This window comes from Spermophilus citellus (genome assembly GCF_964194105.1).
Source record: "Spermophilus citellus genome assembly, chromosome: 3".
NCBI classification, from domain to species: Eukaryota; Metazoa; Chordata; class Mammalia; order Rodentia; family Sciuridae; genus Spermophilus; species Spermophilus citellus.
This window is the reverse complement of record NC_138184.1, coordinates 18,301,358-18,321,276: the sequence shown is the minus strand read 5'-3', so window position 1 is coordinate 18,321,276 and position 19,919 is coordinate 18,301,358. Positions and strand designations below refer to the sequence as shown.

Sequence of the window (19,919 nt, the reverse complement as noted above, 5' to 3'; positions counted from 1 at the left end):
AGAGGGGCAGGCGGCACAGCCCAGCTCACCTTTTGGCTAGCGTGATGTTGTAGTAGCTGAAGAGCGTGGGCCAGTGGCGAAAGGACAATTTCCTCCACAGTTCCTCATCCTCGGGCCCCCAGGTTACCTCTGGAACTGGGCTGTCATGAACACCCTCTGCTGGACCCACACGCTCAGATGGCTCGCCTGGCAATGTCTGGTTCTCAGGTAGCTTGGGAGCATCAGGTGGAAAGAGGGAGAAGGCAGGATCCGGGTGGCTGGCAGGAAGCATGCCACTAGGCACAGGCATGGGGGCCAGGGCGCCCTCTCCCAGGGGGCTCTGTTCTGTCACCTGGGCAGCAAGGTAGGTACGCAGTCCTGCTGGGTCTGTGTACACCAGGACTCCAATCCAGACAACGGTGCCAGCCTGCAGAGGGGCATCAGGGCTCAGGGACCTCTGGACTGGGTGTATAGAGAGATCATACAGGCCCTGGCCTGTCCTCTTCTTCTGCCTCCTCAAGTCCCCTCCGAGTGCCACCTGCTGGTAGTTGCTACTGGAGGGGCCTGGAAATCTCTGGAGCACCTTTAGCCTTGACACAGAACTCCCTCAACCCTAACCTCCCCCTCAGCTAGGGCTAAAGAGCTGCCACCACTCCCAGGTCAGCATGGCCAGAGGACCAGTTTGCCTGACCCGCTACGGAGGCCTCAGCCTCACTCCCCTCTCCCTCCAGCTTCTCAGGACAGGTGCTGCCGGCCTGGCCCAGCTGGTGATCTATTTTGCCTAGCATTCTCTGCTGCCTGCAAGTTATACAGCAGCCAAGGAACCACACCCAAGAAATACGATTGCCACATGGTGGTTCCAGTCCAGAGCACTCTGTCTTGTGGGCTCTAGTTTTGGTCACTTATCTAGCTGATGACCCTGGAGCTCCTTCTTCCACAGGTGCACAGGTAGGCTTATCTCCTCAGAGACCACCAGGATCTGGGCAGGGAGGGCACAGTGGGCAGCTCCCAAGGCCAGGCTTCAAAGGGCCACTAGGGCCTAAGGAGCACCCCTCCCCTTCAAGGCAAAGGGCGACACCCCAAGGGAATCTAGTGCTGGCATCCCAGAGGGCAGGGCAGGCACGTACCATGATGAGACGCTGTGCCAGGCGGGTACGGGCCAGGAAGTAGATGACACGCAGCCTTTTGGGGAGCCGCAGGTTTCGGAAGGAAGATGGTTGCAGTGTGATGGTATGGGGTGTGGACGGCCGCACAGCTAGTTGCCTCTCCTGGCGTGCCGGCCGCCCGCCAGGCTTGGCTGGGGGCAGGCAGGCCTCTGGGGGCAGTCGCTTGTTCAGGTCCGCTAGCTGTGGGGCAATAGTCAGGCCTGAGTGCTGTCCAGAGACTGCCTGTGTGGAAGCACTGCCTAGGCCTGGGGTCTGCCCCTCTCTCACCCAGAGGCTCCCTGGAGGGCGGGAAGGGTGGAGCTCAGCCACTCCTACCTCCATTCGGCGAATGTCAATAGACAGGACGGTGGTGAAGAACAGCATCTGGAGGAAGAAGTCAGACACCAGGCCCACGACAGCGAAGAGACAGAACTCCTAGATGAGAACACACAAGGGACACCATGACTGCATGGCAGGGAGCCCAGAGAGGCAGCTTCCTGGCCGCAGGCATCTCAGAAACTGCAAGGGAGTGGCAGGAAGGGCACAGGAGAGGCAGAGAGATGCTGATGCTATGCTCTGAACGCGGAGCAGCCTGGGAGGGAGAGACCAGCTGTTCACCCCATCACCACCAGGGGGCAGCGCAGGTCCCTCAACCCACTCCAAAGGACTGGGAAAGGTGGTGCCCTCCCTGAATCTTCCTGTCCCCAGAGAAAGGAGGAGGGCCTGATCCACCTTGGAAATCTCTGGGCCCATCAGCCTGCTCCCCAAAGTACCCTCCCTCCCACTGAGCCCTGACCCTGATTACATGCCACAAATCTAGCAAAAGCTCAGGGCTGTCCCAATTTCAGGGCTCTCAGAACACTTCCTGGCTGGTAACTGTACTGGACCAATGAAAGGAGAGGGCAGGAGGGATTTATTCTGCCATAAAACTGAAAAAAGTGTTCTCTCTGCTCCCCACGTCCTGTCAAGGGATGGAATGTTCTGGGATTTCCATTTTCCTCCCCTTCCCTGGTCTGTATGTTAAGATGACAGGGTGTGACATACAGTGGTTCTAGAGGTTCAGGATTGCAGACACTGTGCTTTTTTGAGGAGGAAAAGCCTGGAGCCCTTGTGCTTTCTTCTCTATCCCCACAACTGAAGGAGGGCACTTTGCTAAGGGCAAGGGGTCACTGTACTATGGGTGGCAGTCCATCCCCAGGGAGACCAGGTCATGATGCATCTGGAGGCTGCAGCTGTGGGGCAGGATGAGACAGCCAAGGACCAGTTCAGGGACTCCAGTGTTTCTGCCTGAGCAATGGGCAACCAGGGCTGATGAAGTGCATAGCCAGACGCCAGCTTTGCTGGGCCTACAGAGCCTCCTTCTGCTACTGGGCCGAATGGGAGAAAGCAGGTAGGGAAGATTAAGAGGACAGGGTTAGGCTGGACACAGTAGTGCACACCTGTAATCCCAGCAGCTTGGGAGGCTGAGGCAGGAGGATCACGAGTTGAAAGCCAGCCTCAGCAAAAGTGAGGCACTAAGCAACTCAGTGAGTCTCTGTCTCTAAATAAAATACAAAAATAGGGCTGGGGATGTGGCTTAGTGGTCAAGTATTCTTGAGTTCAATCACTGGTAGCCCCCCACCGCCCCCCCCCCAGCCAAAAAATAGAGGACAGGTCAAAGGCAGGGACTGCCCATGTAGGCTCTTGATTGTGTAGCCCAATCAGGATTTACTGAGTGCTGCTGAGCCAGGCATGCTAGAGCCCTCTGCACACTCTGGGAAGGAGTCCCCTCTCATAGACCAGGATACTGCTGAAAGAAGGGCACAACCTGCCTCAGCTGCATAGCCCAGCAGTTGGTTCAATGCTCAACCAAGCAGCCGGCCTTGGGGCCTTACCTGGATGGCAGGCACGAGGGTGAAGTAGCCAATGAGGATGATGCCCAACTCGGTTGCCATATTCTTCATGATGGACCAGCTCTCGCTGCTAAGGCCTGCAGAGGGCAATAACGGCATGGATGGGGGCAATATAGGACCTCCCTGTGCTCCGTGTCTGCACACCACCTCGTGGTCCACAGAAGGGCAGAGGCATGGGGAGGGGGCCCAGCCTACTGAAGCTACAGGGCAGAGCTACAGCCATCAGAGGGAGAAGCAGGGTCCTGAGGAAAGGCAAGGATCACCACTCTAAGCACACAGAACCTCCATGTGCTTATCCTGTCTGGTCAGCACGGGTGACCTCAGCGTGCCCACCAGTGGCAGAGTGGCTGGAGTGGAGGACTAGCTGGCTCTTCCATGGCAAGTCCCTGGTCCCCACACTATCATACTGTTGCCTCGATAAGGCTCTGAGTGCTATGGGGTAGGGACTATTTCACCTCATCTCTTCATGACCCCTGTGCAGGGTCTGGCCTGTTAGACACTCACAGAGGTTGGATGAATGAATGAATGAACAGCCAGTCTCCAGCCTGTTCCTCACATACATGGGCTTTAGGAAGAGGCTGCTCAAGAGACCAGACATCCCGGGACAGGCTCTTGCTTTTCTCACTTTTCACAGAACTCCCAATCCCCAGCTCCCCGCTGTGAGGTCAGCTGTAGAGGCAGCACTTCCAGAGTGACAGCCCGGGCACCTGGCGTAGTGTGGTAGAGTGAGGCAGGAAAACACTAGCATTGGTCCAGATGCAAGGTCACCACCAACCATGACCTCTGCAGCAGAGTCTGCTTTGCTCTCTTACTGACCCATGAACCAGGACAAGCAGTGTCCAGTGACCCCATGGTTCCTTGGGGCACCTGGTAACAAGCTGTCCAGGCCTGCTGCCCCGCTGAGTGCTATGTTGGCAGCCAGAGCTGGGCAGATTCCAAGGGCTCCATCTCCTCAGGGGAACACTAGCAAGAGGAACAGGGGCCCACGCATTACCTTGGGCAATCCGCAGCTTCACCTCGAGGTCCACTGGGGTCGAGACCACCGACTTAGTGAGCACCAGCACATTCTCTAGCCCGATAACCACCACCAGGTACGGGAAAATCTCACTGGGAATGGAGGAGATGGTGAGGGACAGTGCTGTGGCAGGCTCCAAAACAGTGCTGGTTTTCACAGGGTTCGAGCCTCAGGAGGCTCCGGGGTTTCCAGCTTGTAGTGGAGGTTGCTGAGCAGCTCCCACAGGCACAGGGTGAAACCCTCCCTGCCTTGCCCTCACACGCCAGGGCCTCTGTCCGTATAGCTCTCGGCTTTTAGGCAGGTCCAAAGCCTTGCCAAGGCACCAACAATCATGCCAGTCCTCCCACCAGCACAGGAGGAGGCTGGAGGTGGCCCCCGGGGAGAGTGACCGTCCCACTGCCAGGCCACACAGACTCTGCTGGCTAGAGCAGTGACTGCCACCAAGACCCACACAACAACTCTAGGCCCAGCCACCATCTGAACTAAGAGAAAGGGTAAAAAACAACCTAAAGCCTTTGCTCACAAGCTGCATTTGGAGAACAACAACTGCTCCTAAAGGACACCTCCAGGTAGCTGAGCCAGGGTCACGCTACTCCTGACAGACTCCAAGAAGATGGAAGTGAGGAGGGGTCTCAGGCAGGGATGAGAGAAAGGAAAGAAGAAAAAGAAAAAGGCTTGGGAAAGGAAGTAGGAGTTCCACTGACAAGGGAAGTGACAGAAACAACACAAAGCCACTCTTTTGTACAGTGCTTGCCTGGCACATGCGAAACCCTGAGTTCTATCCTCCAAACCACAAAATAAATGGAAGGAAGGAAGGGAGTGGGGAAGGGAGGGAAGAAGGACCATTGGTCATTTTTGCTATAACCAGGCAGATAAGCCTAGATCAGGGACGGACCAGTGGGTCAGTAACACTAACAGGCAGGCAGAGCCAGTCAGAGAGGAGGGGACCAAAGCCTGAGAACAAACAGGGGAGGGCTTCCAGACTGACTCACAGAGGAAAAGCAAAGGCAGAACAAGTACTACTGACAAAGGTGACGAGTTACAGTATTCTCATGTCGACAAAGGTGACGAGTTACAGTATTCTCATGTCTTTGACTAAGCTCACTCTAAGCCTACTCTCTGGGCATTTTAAATCTCTTAACAGTGAAAAGAAATGTACCCTTCACACCCTTCTGTGGCAAAAGCCGCCAAGAAGGGTGTGTGTGTGTGTGTGTGTGTGTATAATACAAACACATCCATTACATATATGCACTATATACCCATGTATACACAAAATATATATTCCATATATACACAAAATCATATAAGAAAACACACCTGTGTATATATTATATGTATAGATACACACTACATACACACATGTATGTCACAAACCAGCCCCTGGCCCTTCTTAACTGATCCCCTGGGAGCTTAAAGAGAAAGAATATGTACCTCTTAAATGTAAAAAATAGCAAAGTGAAGACATTGGGGAACAGCAAGCATCCAGTCCAGGGAGGGCCAAGTGCCCAGATGTGCAAGGTTCTCTGGCCTGAGGGCCCCCCTGTGGCCCAGTGGAACCTGCTGGGGACCTACCCGCCATTGAGGGTGGGCGTCAGGCCGAAGAGAGTGCAGAGCCCCACAGACATGAGTAGTGAGCTGAGCACTGTGACCACAGCGGCTAGGGCCAGGCCCCACTTGGACTTGACCATGTCGATCTTGCCTGGAGGGCAGAGAGGGCACATCAGGGCAGTACCTCCCCCAGCCCCTGGCCCTTCTTAACTGATCCCCTGGGAGCAGAATCTGCCCTGACAATCAAGGAAAGAGGTTCCTGGTTTAACCACGAGAAAGGGACAGTCACAGTCTCGTGCACTTGACATACTCTTTGGGAACTCTAATTCAAGAAGCGTCTTTCCCTAAGAAGTAAGAGGAGCCCTGGACCCACCTGAGCCCCTAAGACTCTAGCTTTAGCATTTCCACATCTCTACCCCCAGCCCCACCAGAGGCAAGGAAGTGGGTGATGTAGAGACGCTCCCCGCCATGGACCTACGTGTGGAGAAGTAGATGTAGGCAAACAGGATGATGTAGGTGGTCACGAGGGGAATGAGCTCAGCGATCCCAATCTCCTCCTTGAAGTGCACATGGACCAGGCTCTCTGCACGAAGGCTGCAATTGGGGCTGGGATGCAGGAGCATGAGACGGGCACGCAGGCTGCCCAGAAACCTGGAGACAAGAAAATCTCTGGAGGGGTCCTTCTAGAGCTCTCTCCCCCATGCCGGGAGGAAACTTCTCTAAGGTTCTAAGCTTCTTCATAGTCTCCAGGGGTGTTGGAAGAATTACAAAGCTGGCCACATTGTCTGAGGATCTCCCCGTCCTTCCCTGATCTATTATGCCACTCCGATCACCAAAGACCCAGGAGGCTTGACTGGAGGCCCCTCAAGTGTCCTGCCAACTGAGGAGGGCCGCCTGCTGGGCTCCATGGGGGAGGACTCAGACCATGGGCTCAGCAGTTATCTGCTGGGGCTGCCTGCCTCGCCTGGAGAAAACTGGAGGAGACACAGGGACACTGAACTGTCAGCCTGCTTCAGTCCCTTGTTCTTGGCCAGCCACCCAGCCATCCCCATTTGAATGCAGCAAACAACATCCTTTGGTCTAAGGGATATAACATTTTACCAGGAGGCCAAAACACTATCCAAGTTGTCAGGGGGCACTGTAAACAGAACAGGGGCCTCTCAGTCTCGTGTCACCATGGAGCAGTCAGAACCCAGAGCCTGATGGCCTTACTTGGCATGGTAGCGCTGGAAGACCAGGGTGATAGTGTAGGAGACCATCCTCTTTCTTGTGTAGAGGCTCACCCCGCTGTACTTCCCAGGAACACCAAACAGCAAGTCTGCGGGCAGAGACCAATGGGCACTGACAAGGAATGGCAGCCACTGCAGGGCCACCAAGGGCCCTTCCCCACCCCCACCCTTGGAGTAAGGGCAACCCCTGATCTGCCAGAGCACCCATCACAGGAGAGATGGTGGCCAACAGGCTCCCTCGTGGGTCCTCAGGGAACCTGTACTGGGGTACCCTTGAGTGTGGCTGAAGTCTGCAGTGTTTTGGGCTCATGCTGGTGGATGGTGCCAATGATGTCAGGGTCAGCATGGAAGCGTTCCCGGTCATTCTGCCAGAAGTTCCCAGGGGACAGCAGTAGGCAGCCATGCTCAGGGAGTAGGTTCCGGAGTTTCTTAAGGCCTGGCAGCAGGTCGGTCACCTGCAGGCACACCTCCTCCAGGCTCCTGGTCCCAGAGCTGTTTAGGAGACAGGACAAGGTATCTGCCGTGCCCGCCAGCGCAGGGCAGGCCCACTGCACTTAGGGAACACCTCTGCCATCAGGGGAAAGTACTGCCAGGGAGTCAACAACCAAACCACGTGGCTGCCTGGGCTTCCAAGTGAACACGGAGCCCACATCGCCTCCAAGGAGAGGAGGACATGGAAGAACAGGCACGGCCCCCACAATAGCCAATTTAGTGGGCAAGGGGGGAATAGGGAGAAATTTAGGGTGTTATTTAGTTCACCAAAATCCTTGTCAAAGTCATCAGCTAACTAAAACCAGGTAGTGACAGCCTGCGAAGTCAGAGTGCTCCAGAGGCCCGGAAGTGGGCCCTGGGTTAAGGTTTCTGAAGGTGTCCCCAGTTGGAGCTTGCTTCTTGTTATCAGAACCATTATGACATTCACATCTAACAATGCAGAGATGAGAAGCCACATGAGTCATGAGTCCTTAGCGAGCTCACCAGAGGCAGGCCTGTGGGCACGCACTCCGTCTAAGATGTGAGGATCGGGGCTCTAATTGTGCCATCTGCACAGCCCAGGGGGAACGCAGCCACAGTGGACCCACAAGAATGTAGAAAAGTTCAGAGCAGGCTACCCTCATCCTCTCGTCTGTTCTATTTCTGCAGAGCTAGCTGGCTCACTGGACTTATACTGAGGGCTGTAATGCTCCCTTCAGTTCAGAAGGGGTCTAGGGGGGTTCCTGACAGGAGTACCTGTCTCTCAGCACGTGATTCCGGATCTCCTCCACCAGCTGGAATGCCCGGGACAGAGGTGAGCGGAACACATCTACTGCCAGAAGGTTCTTGTGCCAGGGAGACACTGAGGACTTCACAAATATTTGCTGGATGTAAGCCACAGGGGCACCCACATACTGCAGAAGAAATGGGGGCAGAGCAGGAAGGTCAGCTCAGCACAGGAGAGAGAAACATGGGCCCACATCCAGAAAGGACTTACTGAGCAACTGTCTGAGCACAGCACTGTGGGACCCACTGTCAGCAAGCTGTGATGCACAGGCCAAATCAGGGCCCGGGCTTGTTCCTCTCAATCAAGTTTCCAAGAACACTGTCCCCAACTTTCCATTACTGTCTCTGGATGCTCCCATGCTTTGGTGGCAGAGCTGAATGCAACAGAGGCTGTGTGGTCGGCAAAGCCTAAAATGCTCGCTATGTAGCTTTTGAGAAATTTGTGCAATAAACTATCAGCTCCCAAAAAGATGCAGCCTGTGTCACTGATCCAGGTTTCGCACACACAGCACAACAATGGGTTGTGAGGATCAAAAGACCCCATTTAAATTCTGGCTCTCTAACTACATGGTCTTGGAAGAGCGTTGAACTTCTCTGGGTTCCGTCTTCCTCATTGTGGAAGAGGGATGACAACGTTCTCCTGCAGCATCCAGAGGTCCTCACCTGCCTCCCTCACACAAATACACACAGGAATATAAATGGCACATGCAGAGATAAGTAGTCACAGAAATGGCAGTAATAAACAGCAGGGCACATCATTCTGTCTGGCCCCACGACAATCCGACCTGTTCAGTGCCTGTCGGGGGTTTCAGAACTAGACAGGGACTCAAACACAGGTCTCCCCGCTACACTTTCTCAGTAGAACCTGCTGTCTACTCTCACAGAGTGTACAAAAGTCATGTAGTGACAAGAGTGTCACATGTGCAAGCCCTAGTGACAGGCATCGTCAGGATGCACCCCTAAAATACATGCTAGGTCAGCTATGGCCGAGTGGCTGTGAGGATGAGGGAGGGAGGGCATCTGATGGATGAACAAAGGGCACTAAGAGCACAGAGGCCTGGATGGCACACGACAGATCAGCCGGGAATGAAGGAAATCACAGGGAAACTGAGGTGGGCTAGGACCAAGCCCGGCTCAGCTGTCTGCACTTTCACAGGTAACAAAGAAAAACCCAACCAGGCGCAGTAACGCATTCCTGTAATGCCAGGGATTTGGGAGGATGAGGCAGGAGGACCACAAGCTTGAGGCCAGCCTGAGCAACCTAGTGAGACCCTGTGCCAAAATGAAAATGGAAAGATCTGGGGTCGTAGCTCAGTGGTACAGCACCCCTGGGTTCAACCCCCAGCACCCAAAGGAAAAGAAAAGGCCAAGTGACTCTGAGTTGCGGAGACAACCTGATCTGATGAAAGCAGGCCCTGGAGGTCCTGTCAACTAGAGGCAGAGAAAGAGACAGGCCAGAAGGGAGCTGCCTGGCTGAGGAATGAGGGGCTGACTCCATGCCTATGCCACAGTCAGGAGCACCACAGCACATGTGTGTGGATGGCAAGAAGGCCACAGAGCCACTGAATGGTGCCATACTCCAGCTACTTCAGGGGCAAGGGTCAGGACGCTGACCTAGGAGGACAGCAAGTCAGCACCCCTGGGCACAAAGGGACAACATAATCTGGGGCTCTGTGACTTTGAGTTCATGACCCTGTGTCAGTGAGGGCTCTGGGGATGGAAGGCCTCACTTGCTGTCTTCTGTACCACACTCAGACCACCAGAAGTCACCAGAGGAACTGAGACACCTGGAGAGAACAGGCTGCCAGGCTCTGAGTGAAGCAGCAGCCCACGGGCTCACAATCTACCTGTGGGAGAAGGAGCTGCCCAGAAGGGGGAGCTCTGAAAGAGGAGCCATCCCACAGGGTCACTCTCAAACCTGTGAAGGACATAGCTTATTCCCACTGGCACAAGGCTATGACTGCACACATCACCTCCTGTGCCCACCTCATCTCTCAGACCCTCCACCCACCCACCAGCTTATCAAGCCTGTGCAACTGAGCCAAGTCCATCGCAGGCCAGGACAGCTCTAGGGTCCTCCAATGTTCTTCAGCCTCCCTCGAACCCAGGACCACGGGGGCCAGGATTTCAACAAAGTGCTAATGAAATATTTCAGAACCAGAAATCTCAATCTAAGGACAGGCTCCAGGGTTCTCTGGGGACCCTGCTCCACAAGTTTATTCCAATTTCTGCTTGGAAGTGTACACATAGTCACTACCATCATCATTTTTAGCAGGGGAGTGCCACAGACTTCATCAGATTTTTCTAGGAATATGTTACTCCTTTGCCCTAGACATCGCTTTCTCCTTTGACTTTCCACCCAAACTCCCCACAGCTCCTATGTCTGCTCCTCCAGGGGGAAAGCCTGCCCAGATGGGAACCAGATACACATGGGACTTCTGCACAGGCTTGCTCTCCAGCTTGGCCAGGCCTCCTCCTGCTGGCCAGGGCTTGACTCATCTCCACTGACATCCAACGGAACCTTCCAAGCAGGGATTCCACATCTATCTAGCTTTTCCAAGATCTTGGCCCAATCGTTTATCATCAACTCGCCATCCAACATATGTGCCTGCAAGTTCCCTCTTCTGGGTATGAAAATTCTCTTATGGCTGCGCATGCTGGTGCATGCCCAATAGTCCTAGAGGCTCAGGAGGCTGAGGTAGGAGGATCATACAAGTTCAAGGCCAGCCTGGACAACTTAGCAAAACCCTATCTCAGGTTAAAAAATAAAAAAGGCTGGGGATGGTTCAGTGGTAAAGCATCCCGGGTTCAATTTCTAGTACAAAAAAAAAAAAACCTCTTTTGGTGATTTATTCCATAGGATTGGCTTATCGCTTGTCACTACCTTAGTATGAGTGCCCCCAGAAGCAGACCCTAAGATGAGTTTACCTGGGCAGTGTAGGAAACAGGGAGACAGTTGACAAAGGATGTGTTAAGAGCCTGGCACAGGGCTGGGGATGTGGCTCAAGCGGTAGCGTGCCCGCCTGGCATGCGTGTGGCCCGGGTTCGATCCTCAGCACCACATACAAAGATGTTGTGTCTGCCGAAAACTAAAAAATAAATATTAAAAAATTCTCTCTCTCAAAAAAAAAAAAAAGCCTGGCACAGGGGCTGGGGTTGTGGCTCAGTGGTAGAGTGATCGCCTCGCACGTGAGAGACCCTGGTTTCGATCCTCAGCACCACATAAAAATAAATAAACAAAATAAAGATATGTGTCAATGTATAACTAAAAAAAAAAAAAAAAAAAGAGCCAGGCACAGTGTGCACATCTGTAATCCCCGTCACTTGGGAGGCTGAGGCAGGAGGATCATAAATTCAAGGCCAGCATAATAGGCAACTTGGTGTCTCAAAAATAAAAAGGGTGGGGGGCGTAGCTCAGTGCTAAAGAGCCCTGGGGTTTCATCTTGAGCACACACACACACTCCCCCTGCCAAAAAACAAATCAACCAACCTGGGGTGTTGAGTGAGTGATCTCTGGGGATACCTGAGGGACAAAAGGGTTACCTGCTGGCAACTGCACTACTGCACTTACGGGATGGGGGCACGAATTCTCAAGCACCTCAGGCCTCTGAACCTAAGATCCTCTGAGAATAAGAGGTAGATGCTCATGGGGGGAAGGGAGGGAGGCTCTAAAATGGCAGTGAAGATGTGGCAGGGCCCACCACTCAATGTCCCTGACACTCAGATGAAATATGGTATCCTATTTAGGATAAGGACCTAAGGATAGAGGAGGCATAAGGACCAACAGAATCCAGGTATCCTGTGCAGAAAGGGGTTCCTGAGCTGTGCATGGTGGTGCACACCTGAAACCCCAGCAAGTTCAAGGCCAGTCTCAGCAACTTAGCAAAACCCTCAGTCATTTAGCAAGACCCTGCCTCAAAATAAAAAATAAAAAGGGCTGGGGATGTAGATCAGTGGTTAAGTGCCCTGGGTTCAATCCCCAATACCAAAACAAAGGGGGGGGCACTTATGACTACATGGGGGCAGTGTGAGTAGCCTTCTAACATGCCCCCAATAAATTGTGCTTCCTGCAGTTCATGCTCTTGTGTGATCCCATCCCTTTAAAAGCAGGCTGAATCTACTGATATGCTTTTAACAAACAATACACACCACAGTGATGTCACTTTTGAGATTATGTTACAAAACACTGACTAATCACCCCTCTTTTGGAACCACTGCCTAATGAAATCAGATGCCATATTGTGAGTAAGGAACCAAGGAGAGCCTTTCTCCAACATCCAGGGAGGAAGGACTCAGCTCAACAGTCTGCAAGGACCTGCTGACAGCCAGCCTGTGAGTGAGCATGGAGGAAGAGCTCTGGAGATTACTGTAGCCTGAGGACCAGATAAGAAAACCCAGGCTCGGAGATAAAAGATATGTTCAAGGTCATACAGCTGATAGCAAGCAGAGGCAGGATTAAAAGCCAGGGCTGTGACTCTCAAGGCTTGTTTTTTCCTCTACAGCCACCCCCCTGAGCAGTTCTGAAGTGCTCATGGAGACCAGGCTAAGGAAGCAAAGGCCCAGCATGAGCATCGTGGGGAGAAACTGAGGTCCTGGGGGCCAGCAGGGCCTCTTGGGCCACTACCACTTACAGCATGAAGCCCCTGCTCAGGGTTTCTGAGGAAGTCTGTGTCCAGGTTCAGGCAGCCACCACAGACACCGCAACACTAGCCTTGGAAGCCCAGCATGGAACAAACTCAGCCACCCCCGTGGACTGCTAGGTGGCACTTGATGTACGCTTCAGGTTTCCACAACAGGCTGGCCTAGGACAGCCAGGACAGTGCAGGAGACCTGAGTATGTCCTCAAATTTTATTTTCTAGGCTGAGTGTGGTGGCTCACACATGTAATCCCAGTAACTCAAGAGGCTGAGGCAGGAGGATCAAAACTTCAAAACCATCCTCATCAATTTAGTGAGACCCTCAGCAACTTAGTGAGACTATCTCAAAAAAAAGAAAGGCTCAGTGGAAAAGTACCTTGGGTTCAAACCCCAGTACCAACCCCCACACACACACACAAAAAATTATTTTCTTTTTCTAAATTTAAGTACAATCCTTCCCTCACATGTAGACAGAACTACCAACTCAGGTATTTTACCTTCACATTGACCCACCTACAGCTCCCTTCAGAACACAATATAGAGGACTCCCGTAGATCTGCTTTTCTGGAAAAGAGGGCTCCAATCCTTGTCCTCTTGCCTGGGCCAGTGAGGGAGGATAAAGGGAAGAACAGGTTCAGAAGACCCACCTGAGTTCAAATTCTAGCTCCACTACTCCCCGGTTTGTGCCTCGGGCAAAGGTCTCTGGGTTCCCTTCCTGACTCACTCAGGGAAATGGGAATCAAATCTCAGGCTTCACCAGATCACTGACTACCAACCAAAATAAGTTTCTGGCTAAAATGTCACCCCTTAAACCTGTGACAACAAACTGGTGTATGAGACACAGTCATCTTGGTCTTCAGTAAGATCAGTCTTCTTATCAATGACACAAGTGGCCTTGCCTCTAAGGGAACAGCTTCCTCTGCCTACAGATTAGTCTAACAGCCCAGATTCAACTAGGTCCCACCTACTTTACCACCTACCAGGCTCCAAGAAAAACTGTAGACTCACCGTCTCCTCAACAAGCCTGACATTTCTTTTTTCTTTTTTTAATATTTATTTTTTAGTTGGACACCATATGTTTATTTCAAACCCAGGGCCTCACACGTGCTAGGCGAGAATTCTACCGCTGAGCCACAACCCCAGGCCCAAGCCTGCCATTTCTTTACTCAACAAGAAACCTTTCCTGAATGTGTAACAACAAATCCCACCATTATGTACAACCATAATGCACCAATGAAAAAGAAGAAAAGGAAACCTTCCCTGAGCATTCACTATGTGTAAAACACAGGCGTCTGTAAATCTGAACCAAACCGACTCCATCAGGGAAAGGCGATGCACTCGGGCGAGAGCCAGGGAAGCCTATGGCATTCCCACTGGTCACACTGCAGGGCTGTCCAAGTAGGTGAACCTTCATTCTCCAGCTCTGCTCTGGCCAGCCAGACCCAATCAAAGACAATGACAACCATGGTGACAGACCAAGAACATTTGCTAAATGCAAACAATGGGCAGGCACTGGACTAAGGCCTTGCATTCCTTCACTTAATCCTTGGGACAATGTTTATTGTAGGTATAATTATTGTCTACATTTTTATGATTGTGGAAATTAAGGCAAAAAGTGTTGAGTAATTTGCCCAAGGTCACAAAATCTGCTTTGTTCTTCTCTGGGAAAACCTGCCCTCTGCCCAGGGGGAACTGCCCTTTCCTGCCCCAGAAGGCCCTTACTCCAACACGGAGCTGGCCAAACTCCACAAAAGGAACTTCAGGGTCAATTAGAGACCTTTCTGGAGGAACAAATGCAGGCTGCCTCCCTCACCCACCCTGGGGAAGAGCCCCTCAGCAAAGGAGAAGAGAGCTCCTTCCCTCCCCACCTCATTCACAACCACATGGAAAGAAAGCAACTCAATACAAAAGAGCCAAACAGTTAAACACGCAGCACAAAGATGACAGGCAAGTACAACATTCCCTTGAAAAAGCAAGCAACATCACTAGCCATCTGGGAAATGCCAACTAGAACCACAATGAGATTTCTCTAAACATCTATCAGGGGCTTAACTACAAACCGAGCAATTCACAATACCAAGAACAGCACAAAGACTGAACCTTAATGTATGAAATTTTAAAAATAAATTTGGAAAGCCAGGCACAGTGGGATACACCTGTACTCCTAGCTACACATGAGGCTGAGGCAGGAGGATCCCAAGAGGCACCAGCATGGGCAACTCAGCAAGACCCTGCCTCAGTGGTAGGTAGAGCACCCCTGGTTTCAATCTTCAGTAAAAAATAAATAAATAAATGACACCTGATCTTGGTAGTCTTCCTAGTGTATTCAGATTTCCTTAGTTTTTGGCTAATGTCCTTTTTGTCTTTTAGGATCTTAATCAGGGTACCATATTATATTTATTATGACAGTTCCTCAGACTTCCTGCTTTTTTAAAGTTTTTTTAAAATTTTTTTGTAGTTGTAGATGGGCAGAATTTATTTATTTGTTTACTTTTATGTGGTGCTGAGGACTGAACTCGGAGCCTCACGCATTCTAGGCAAGCATTCTGCCTCTGAGCTACAGCCCAACCCAACTTTCCTGCTTTTGGTACAGATTTTTCCGTCCTTTGATACTGGGGATTGAACCCAAGGTACTTAACCACTGAACCACAACCCAGCCCTTTTTATATTTTATTTTGCGACAGGGTCTTGCTAGGTTACTGAGGTGGTCTTTGAACTTGCCATCCTCCTGCCTCAGCCTCTTGAGTTGCTGGGATTACAGGCTTGAGTCACAATACCCAGCTACCCTGATGTTTTAAGGAGTGCTGGTCAGGTGTTCTGCAGGGTGCAACTCAATTGGGATTTGTCTGATATTTTACTTATTAGTCTAGGGTTGTGGGTTTTGGGGAGGAAGACCCTGAGGTAAAGTGCCCTCCTCTTCACAAGAGCACATATCACCAGCACAACCCTTACTGTGGTTAGCCTCTGTCACTTTACCTGTCAGGTTTCAGGTTTCTCCACAGAGTCACTCTTCACTCTCTCCATACTGTACTCCTTTTATGATACTGGGGACTGAACCCAGGGGTGCTTTACAGCCCCAGTCTTTTTTGTTTTATTTTGAGACAGGGTCTCAGTAAGTTACCAAAGCCAGTCTCAAACTTGCAATCCTCCTGCCTCTGCCTCCCAAGTCACTAGGATGGCAGGTGGGCACCGGTAGTACCGTACTCTTTGGGAGGTAATTGCTATGCACAGTCTACACCTGGCAAGTGGAGAGTTATGTTTGACTTTCTTGAGGGAGGAGTATCTACATTACATAAATTATTTATATATATTTTTTTACCTAGGAGATAGTCTACATCCTCCATTTACTATTCATTTAGTTAATCAAATGGACTCAGGGGTAGACTTACCAATATTTATAATTTAGGTATACAAATATATATATTCCATAGTTTTTTGTTTTTTGCAAAAACTATTCTAGTATTGACCACTGGGACTCTCTTAACTGGCACCCATATCTCTTTAATATTTATTTATTTTAAACTTAAAAAAAAAATCTTCTCTTCCCAGCCTGAGCAGGATCTCCGTAAGGAAGGTGGGCCTCTAGCTGTCCCTGACATCCTGTGGACACACCGCAGACAGGCAAAGGCAGTGCCGAGCAGGGGATGAGGAAGGGAGGAGGGGCCTGGTTCCTTGGTGTGCTCCCACCTTCCCTCTGGAAGCCTCCTCTCGCCTTCTCAGCCAGGAGGCTGACAACAAAGCACCCAGCTTCAGCAACAGGGTTTGGCGATGGGACAGGCAGGGGACCCGGTTCAGAGCCAGCTGGACTCCCTTGCCTCCACTGGATTGGAAAGGCCAGGGCACGGCTGAGTGGTGGAGCACTTGCTGAGCACGTGAGGAGTCCTGGGCTCCACCCCAACTCCTCACAATCACCCGCTGGAGCTCCTAGAGCCACTGCTGGACCTGGAGGTTCTACCAGGGAGCACAGCTACTCACGGAGTCCTGACCGAAAAACAGTCCTCCTTTATCAGAGAAGGTAGTCCTCATGCACTGGGCGCACGGCTTTGGGAGGGGCACACGTAGAATAGTGAGGGAGGGAGGGGACACCCATCTAGACAGTCAGATCAGCTGAGTCTACCCGAGCCATCAATGGGGTGACAGATGTCACAGGACATCACCCTTACATCCTAGAGCCACCGCTAGGAGGAACAAGAGTAGAGCTGACCCAGAGACGACAAAGCCATGTAGTGCTTTAAGGCAGCCCTGCCCTGCTAGAGTTACAGGAGTCTCACTCACTCTGGTTTGGGTTTTCTGTTCCTCGTAACTAAAACAGCCCTCACCACTCCAGTTTCACTGCCTGTATTTGTATCGTGGACAGTCAATGGAGGTGAGGGATGACCACTGAGCTATGTCATACCAGGAGGCTGCACAGAGACCCAAGTTTCCTTCTCCATCTTACAGGGGAATTGAGGCTCCAATCAGAAAGAGGAAACAGACACTTCTGATTCCTGAACCATCAAGTGACCCTGCACAACCACTCACTGTCATCATCCCAGGCCAATAAAGGGCACTGAGAAAAGAAGTTGCAACCCCCAAGTCCCCCCCACCCCCCAGGGATCTTGTTAAACATCCATCCCTCACTGTCAGGCCCAATGAACTTGACGAGCCAAGAAACAGCCACAAACACAAGTCTAACCTGTTAGGACCTGGGAACCATCAGTTCCATTATAGAGTAAACCTACACTACAAGGTCAACAAAAGTGAGAGGTTTAAACCAAGAAGGTCCCATTGTGAACCTGGGACATGAAGCTACAGGCTGCCATAGAAACAATTTCTTTTCTTTCTTTCTTTGTTTTGTACCAGGGATTGAACTCAGGGACACTCGACCACTGAGCCACATCCCCAACCCTATTTTATATTTTATTTAGAGACAGGGTCTCACTGAGTTCTTAGTGCCTCACTTTCGCTGAGGTTGGCTTTGAACTTGTGATCCTCCTGTCTCAGCCTCCCAAGCTGCTGGAATTACACGCGTGCGCCATCACACCTGGCTTAGAAATGATTTCTACCATCATCAGACCATGCTCCCTCTGACCTTCACAGGCAGAGTCCCCAAGCCAGGGTTGTGTACTTCCTACTGACACCATGGGCAGTGGTCACACATACTGAGCCACCAGATATGTCTCTTATTTCAGCAACAGTAAAGTTCACAATAAGTTACTTGGCTGCTACATTAAACTAAAAAGAAAACTGGTAGAATGGTATCATCGCTGTCAAAGAGAAGGTAGGAGAGCTCTATTCCCTGAACTTCACTTTATCTCCTCAAGAGTTTCAGCAAGTCCAGCAACAACCAAAGCACAACATAAGGACAGGCACACTGTCCATTACACGGCAGGAAAAATGCCTAGAGATGAGCTACTCTAGCTTGTTTATGCTCCAAACGACAAGAGCAGGGTTGCAGTAAGCAGGTTTCCAGTTTGAGCTTAACTAGAGAAACTGTTTTTTTCTCATTAACATAAGTGCTGAGCCCAGAGACAGTTTAGGAGAACAGCACAGCCCAGAAAGAGCACTAGGCTGGGGTCAGGAGGCCTGAGAGTTCTAATCCAGTGTTGGTCTACATGAACTAAATAACTGAAGCATTTGACCACCTTTTGTAAAAAAAAGATCAAAAAGTACTGTACTTTTTACCTGAGTCATGAGAATAAAGTAGAACCTAACACATCTGAAAAAATTAGGTACAGGATGCAAATATTAAAACAGCATGGGTAATTTTGATGACTGAACACTCAGCCATGCTCAGTTGTTCTCATGACCACCCATGGGGAAGGAGCAGATGGCCAGTCACCTAACACCTGTCCACGGTGTGCAAGTAGCTCAGGTATGAACCCAGCCCCAGCTGGCCACCCTGAGGTTGAAGGCAGATCCCAGTTTTTCTAGGACAGCCAACTTCTGCGTCACTTGGAGCTTCCTTTCAATAAAGGTTATTCATTAAGTGTATAACTAAATATCTCTGGTGCCTTCATGAATCTGCTCAGGTACGGCTGACCACACCGGCTCTGGCTTGCGGAGCCCACCCTGGCCAATCAGCAGCCAGCCCGCGGTCTCCCCAGAGAGGATGGGCCAGCACCTACCCACTCTGGCTGCTCGCAGGGCTCTCCTTGTTTGCGGTCAGAGTCCACGGGCGGGGGTGAGTAATCCTTCACAGGAGTGGAGAACTCAACAGGTCCTGTTCCCGGCAGGGGGAGCTTCAGCAGTGGGTAGCTGCGACAAAAGAAGAGGAGAGAGGAATGAGGATGCAGGGCGGGCAGAGTCAGCGAGACCTTGGTGACACGGGACACAGCAGCCTGGGCTAGGCTCTCTCTGCCAGGAGGGCCAGAAGTCACCAAGGCTGGGGTGGTCCCAACATTCCTGACACATAAAGCCTACAAGGAAGTCCAGTTGATAGACTGGTTGAATATTCTCAGAGACTAAAAACAAACGAACAAACAAATCCATCAAATAACACTTAATAATGGGCAGGGGTGCTATAAAAATTCAGATGGATTCTGATTCAGATAGCTGAGCAACTGCTCCCCTTAAAGGGACAGACGTGACCAGGTTGTGGATGACATCAGACCAAGTGGACGCATCTTGTGCAAATTAAAAACTGGCCCTGCAGCCAGGTGCGGGGTGGCACACATCTATAATCTCAGTGGCTCGGGAGGCTGAGGCAAGAGGATCAGGAGTTCAAAGCCAACCTCAGCAACTTAGCAAGGCCCCAAGTGATTCAGCAAGACCCTGTCTCTAAATAAAACATTAAAAAAAAAAAAAAAAGGGCTGGGGATGTGGCTTGGTGGCAAAGCACCCCTGGGTTTAATCTCTGGTACCAAAACACACACACACACAAACAAACAAACAAACTGGTCTTGCCTTGACAAATAGATGTGCTATTTTGTTTTAGGTCTCACTTAAAAAAAAAAACTTTTTAAAATTCACAAATAACTTGTATATACCTCAGTGCACAAATCTTATATGCCAAGCACATGCTTTACCACTGAGCTACTGCCTCAGCCCCAGTTTTGCCTATTTTTGAATGTCACATAAGTGAAATAATCCATTCTACTTATGTATTCTTTTATGATTAGTTGCTTTCACTCAATGATTCCTCCACACTGATACACACCATAGATAATTTTCACACACACACACACACACACACACACATACACACTTCCACTGACTGAATATATTACAGTGCATTT

At 51.0% G+C, this 19,919-nt stretch overlaps 1 protein-coding gene across 1 annotated transcript in view; it reads right to left on the bottom strand.

The window, feature by feature from the left end:
- The window catches only part of SCAP (SREBF chaperone), a 54,790-nt gene that overhangs the window by 4,593 nt on the left and 30,278 nt on the right, over window positions 1-19,919 (bottom strand). Inside the window, exons 3-13 of the mRNA XM_081285171.1 lie at window positions 18,810-18,939; window positions 8,036-8,193; window positions 7,080-7,300; window positions 6,792-6,897; window positions 6,058-6,230; window positions 5,604-5,730; window positions 4,011-4,123; window positions 2,999-3,093; window positions 1,461-1,559; window positions 1,107-1,325; window positions 30-406 (exon numbers count right to left, since the gene is read on the bottom strand). Of these exons, the coding sequence (XP_081141297.1) occupies window positions 30-406; window positions 1,107-1,325; window positions 1,461-1,559; window positions 2,999-3,093; window positions 4,011-4,123; window positions 5,604-5,730; window positions 6,058-6,230; window positions 6,792-6,897; window positions 7,080-7,300; window positions 8,036-8,193; window positions 18,810-18,939 (1,818 nt within the window). The remainder of the gene's footprint in view (window positions 1-29; window positions 407-1,106; window positions 1,326-1,460; window positions 1,560-2,998; window positions 3,094-4,010; window positions 4,124-5,603; window positions 5,731-6,057; window positions 6,231-6,791; window positions 6,898-7,079; window positions 7,301-8,035; window positions 8,194-18,809; window positions 18,940-19,919) is intronic.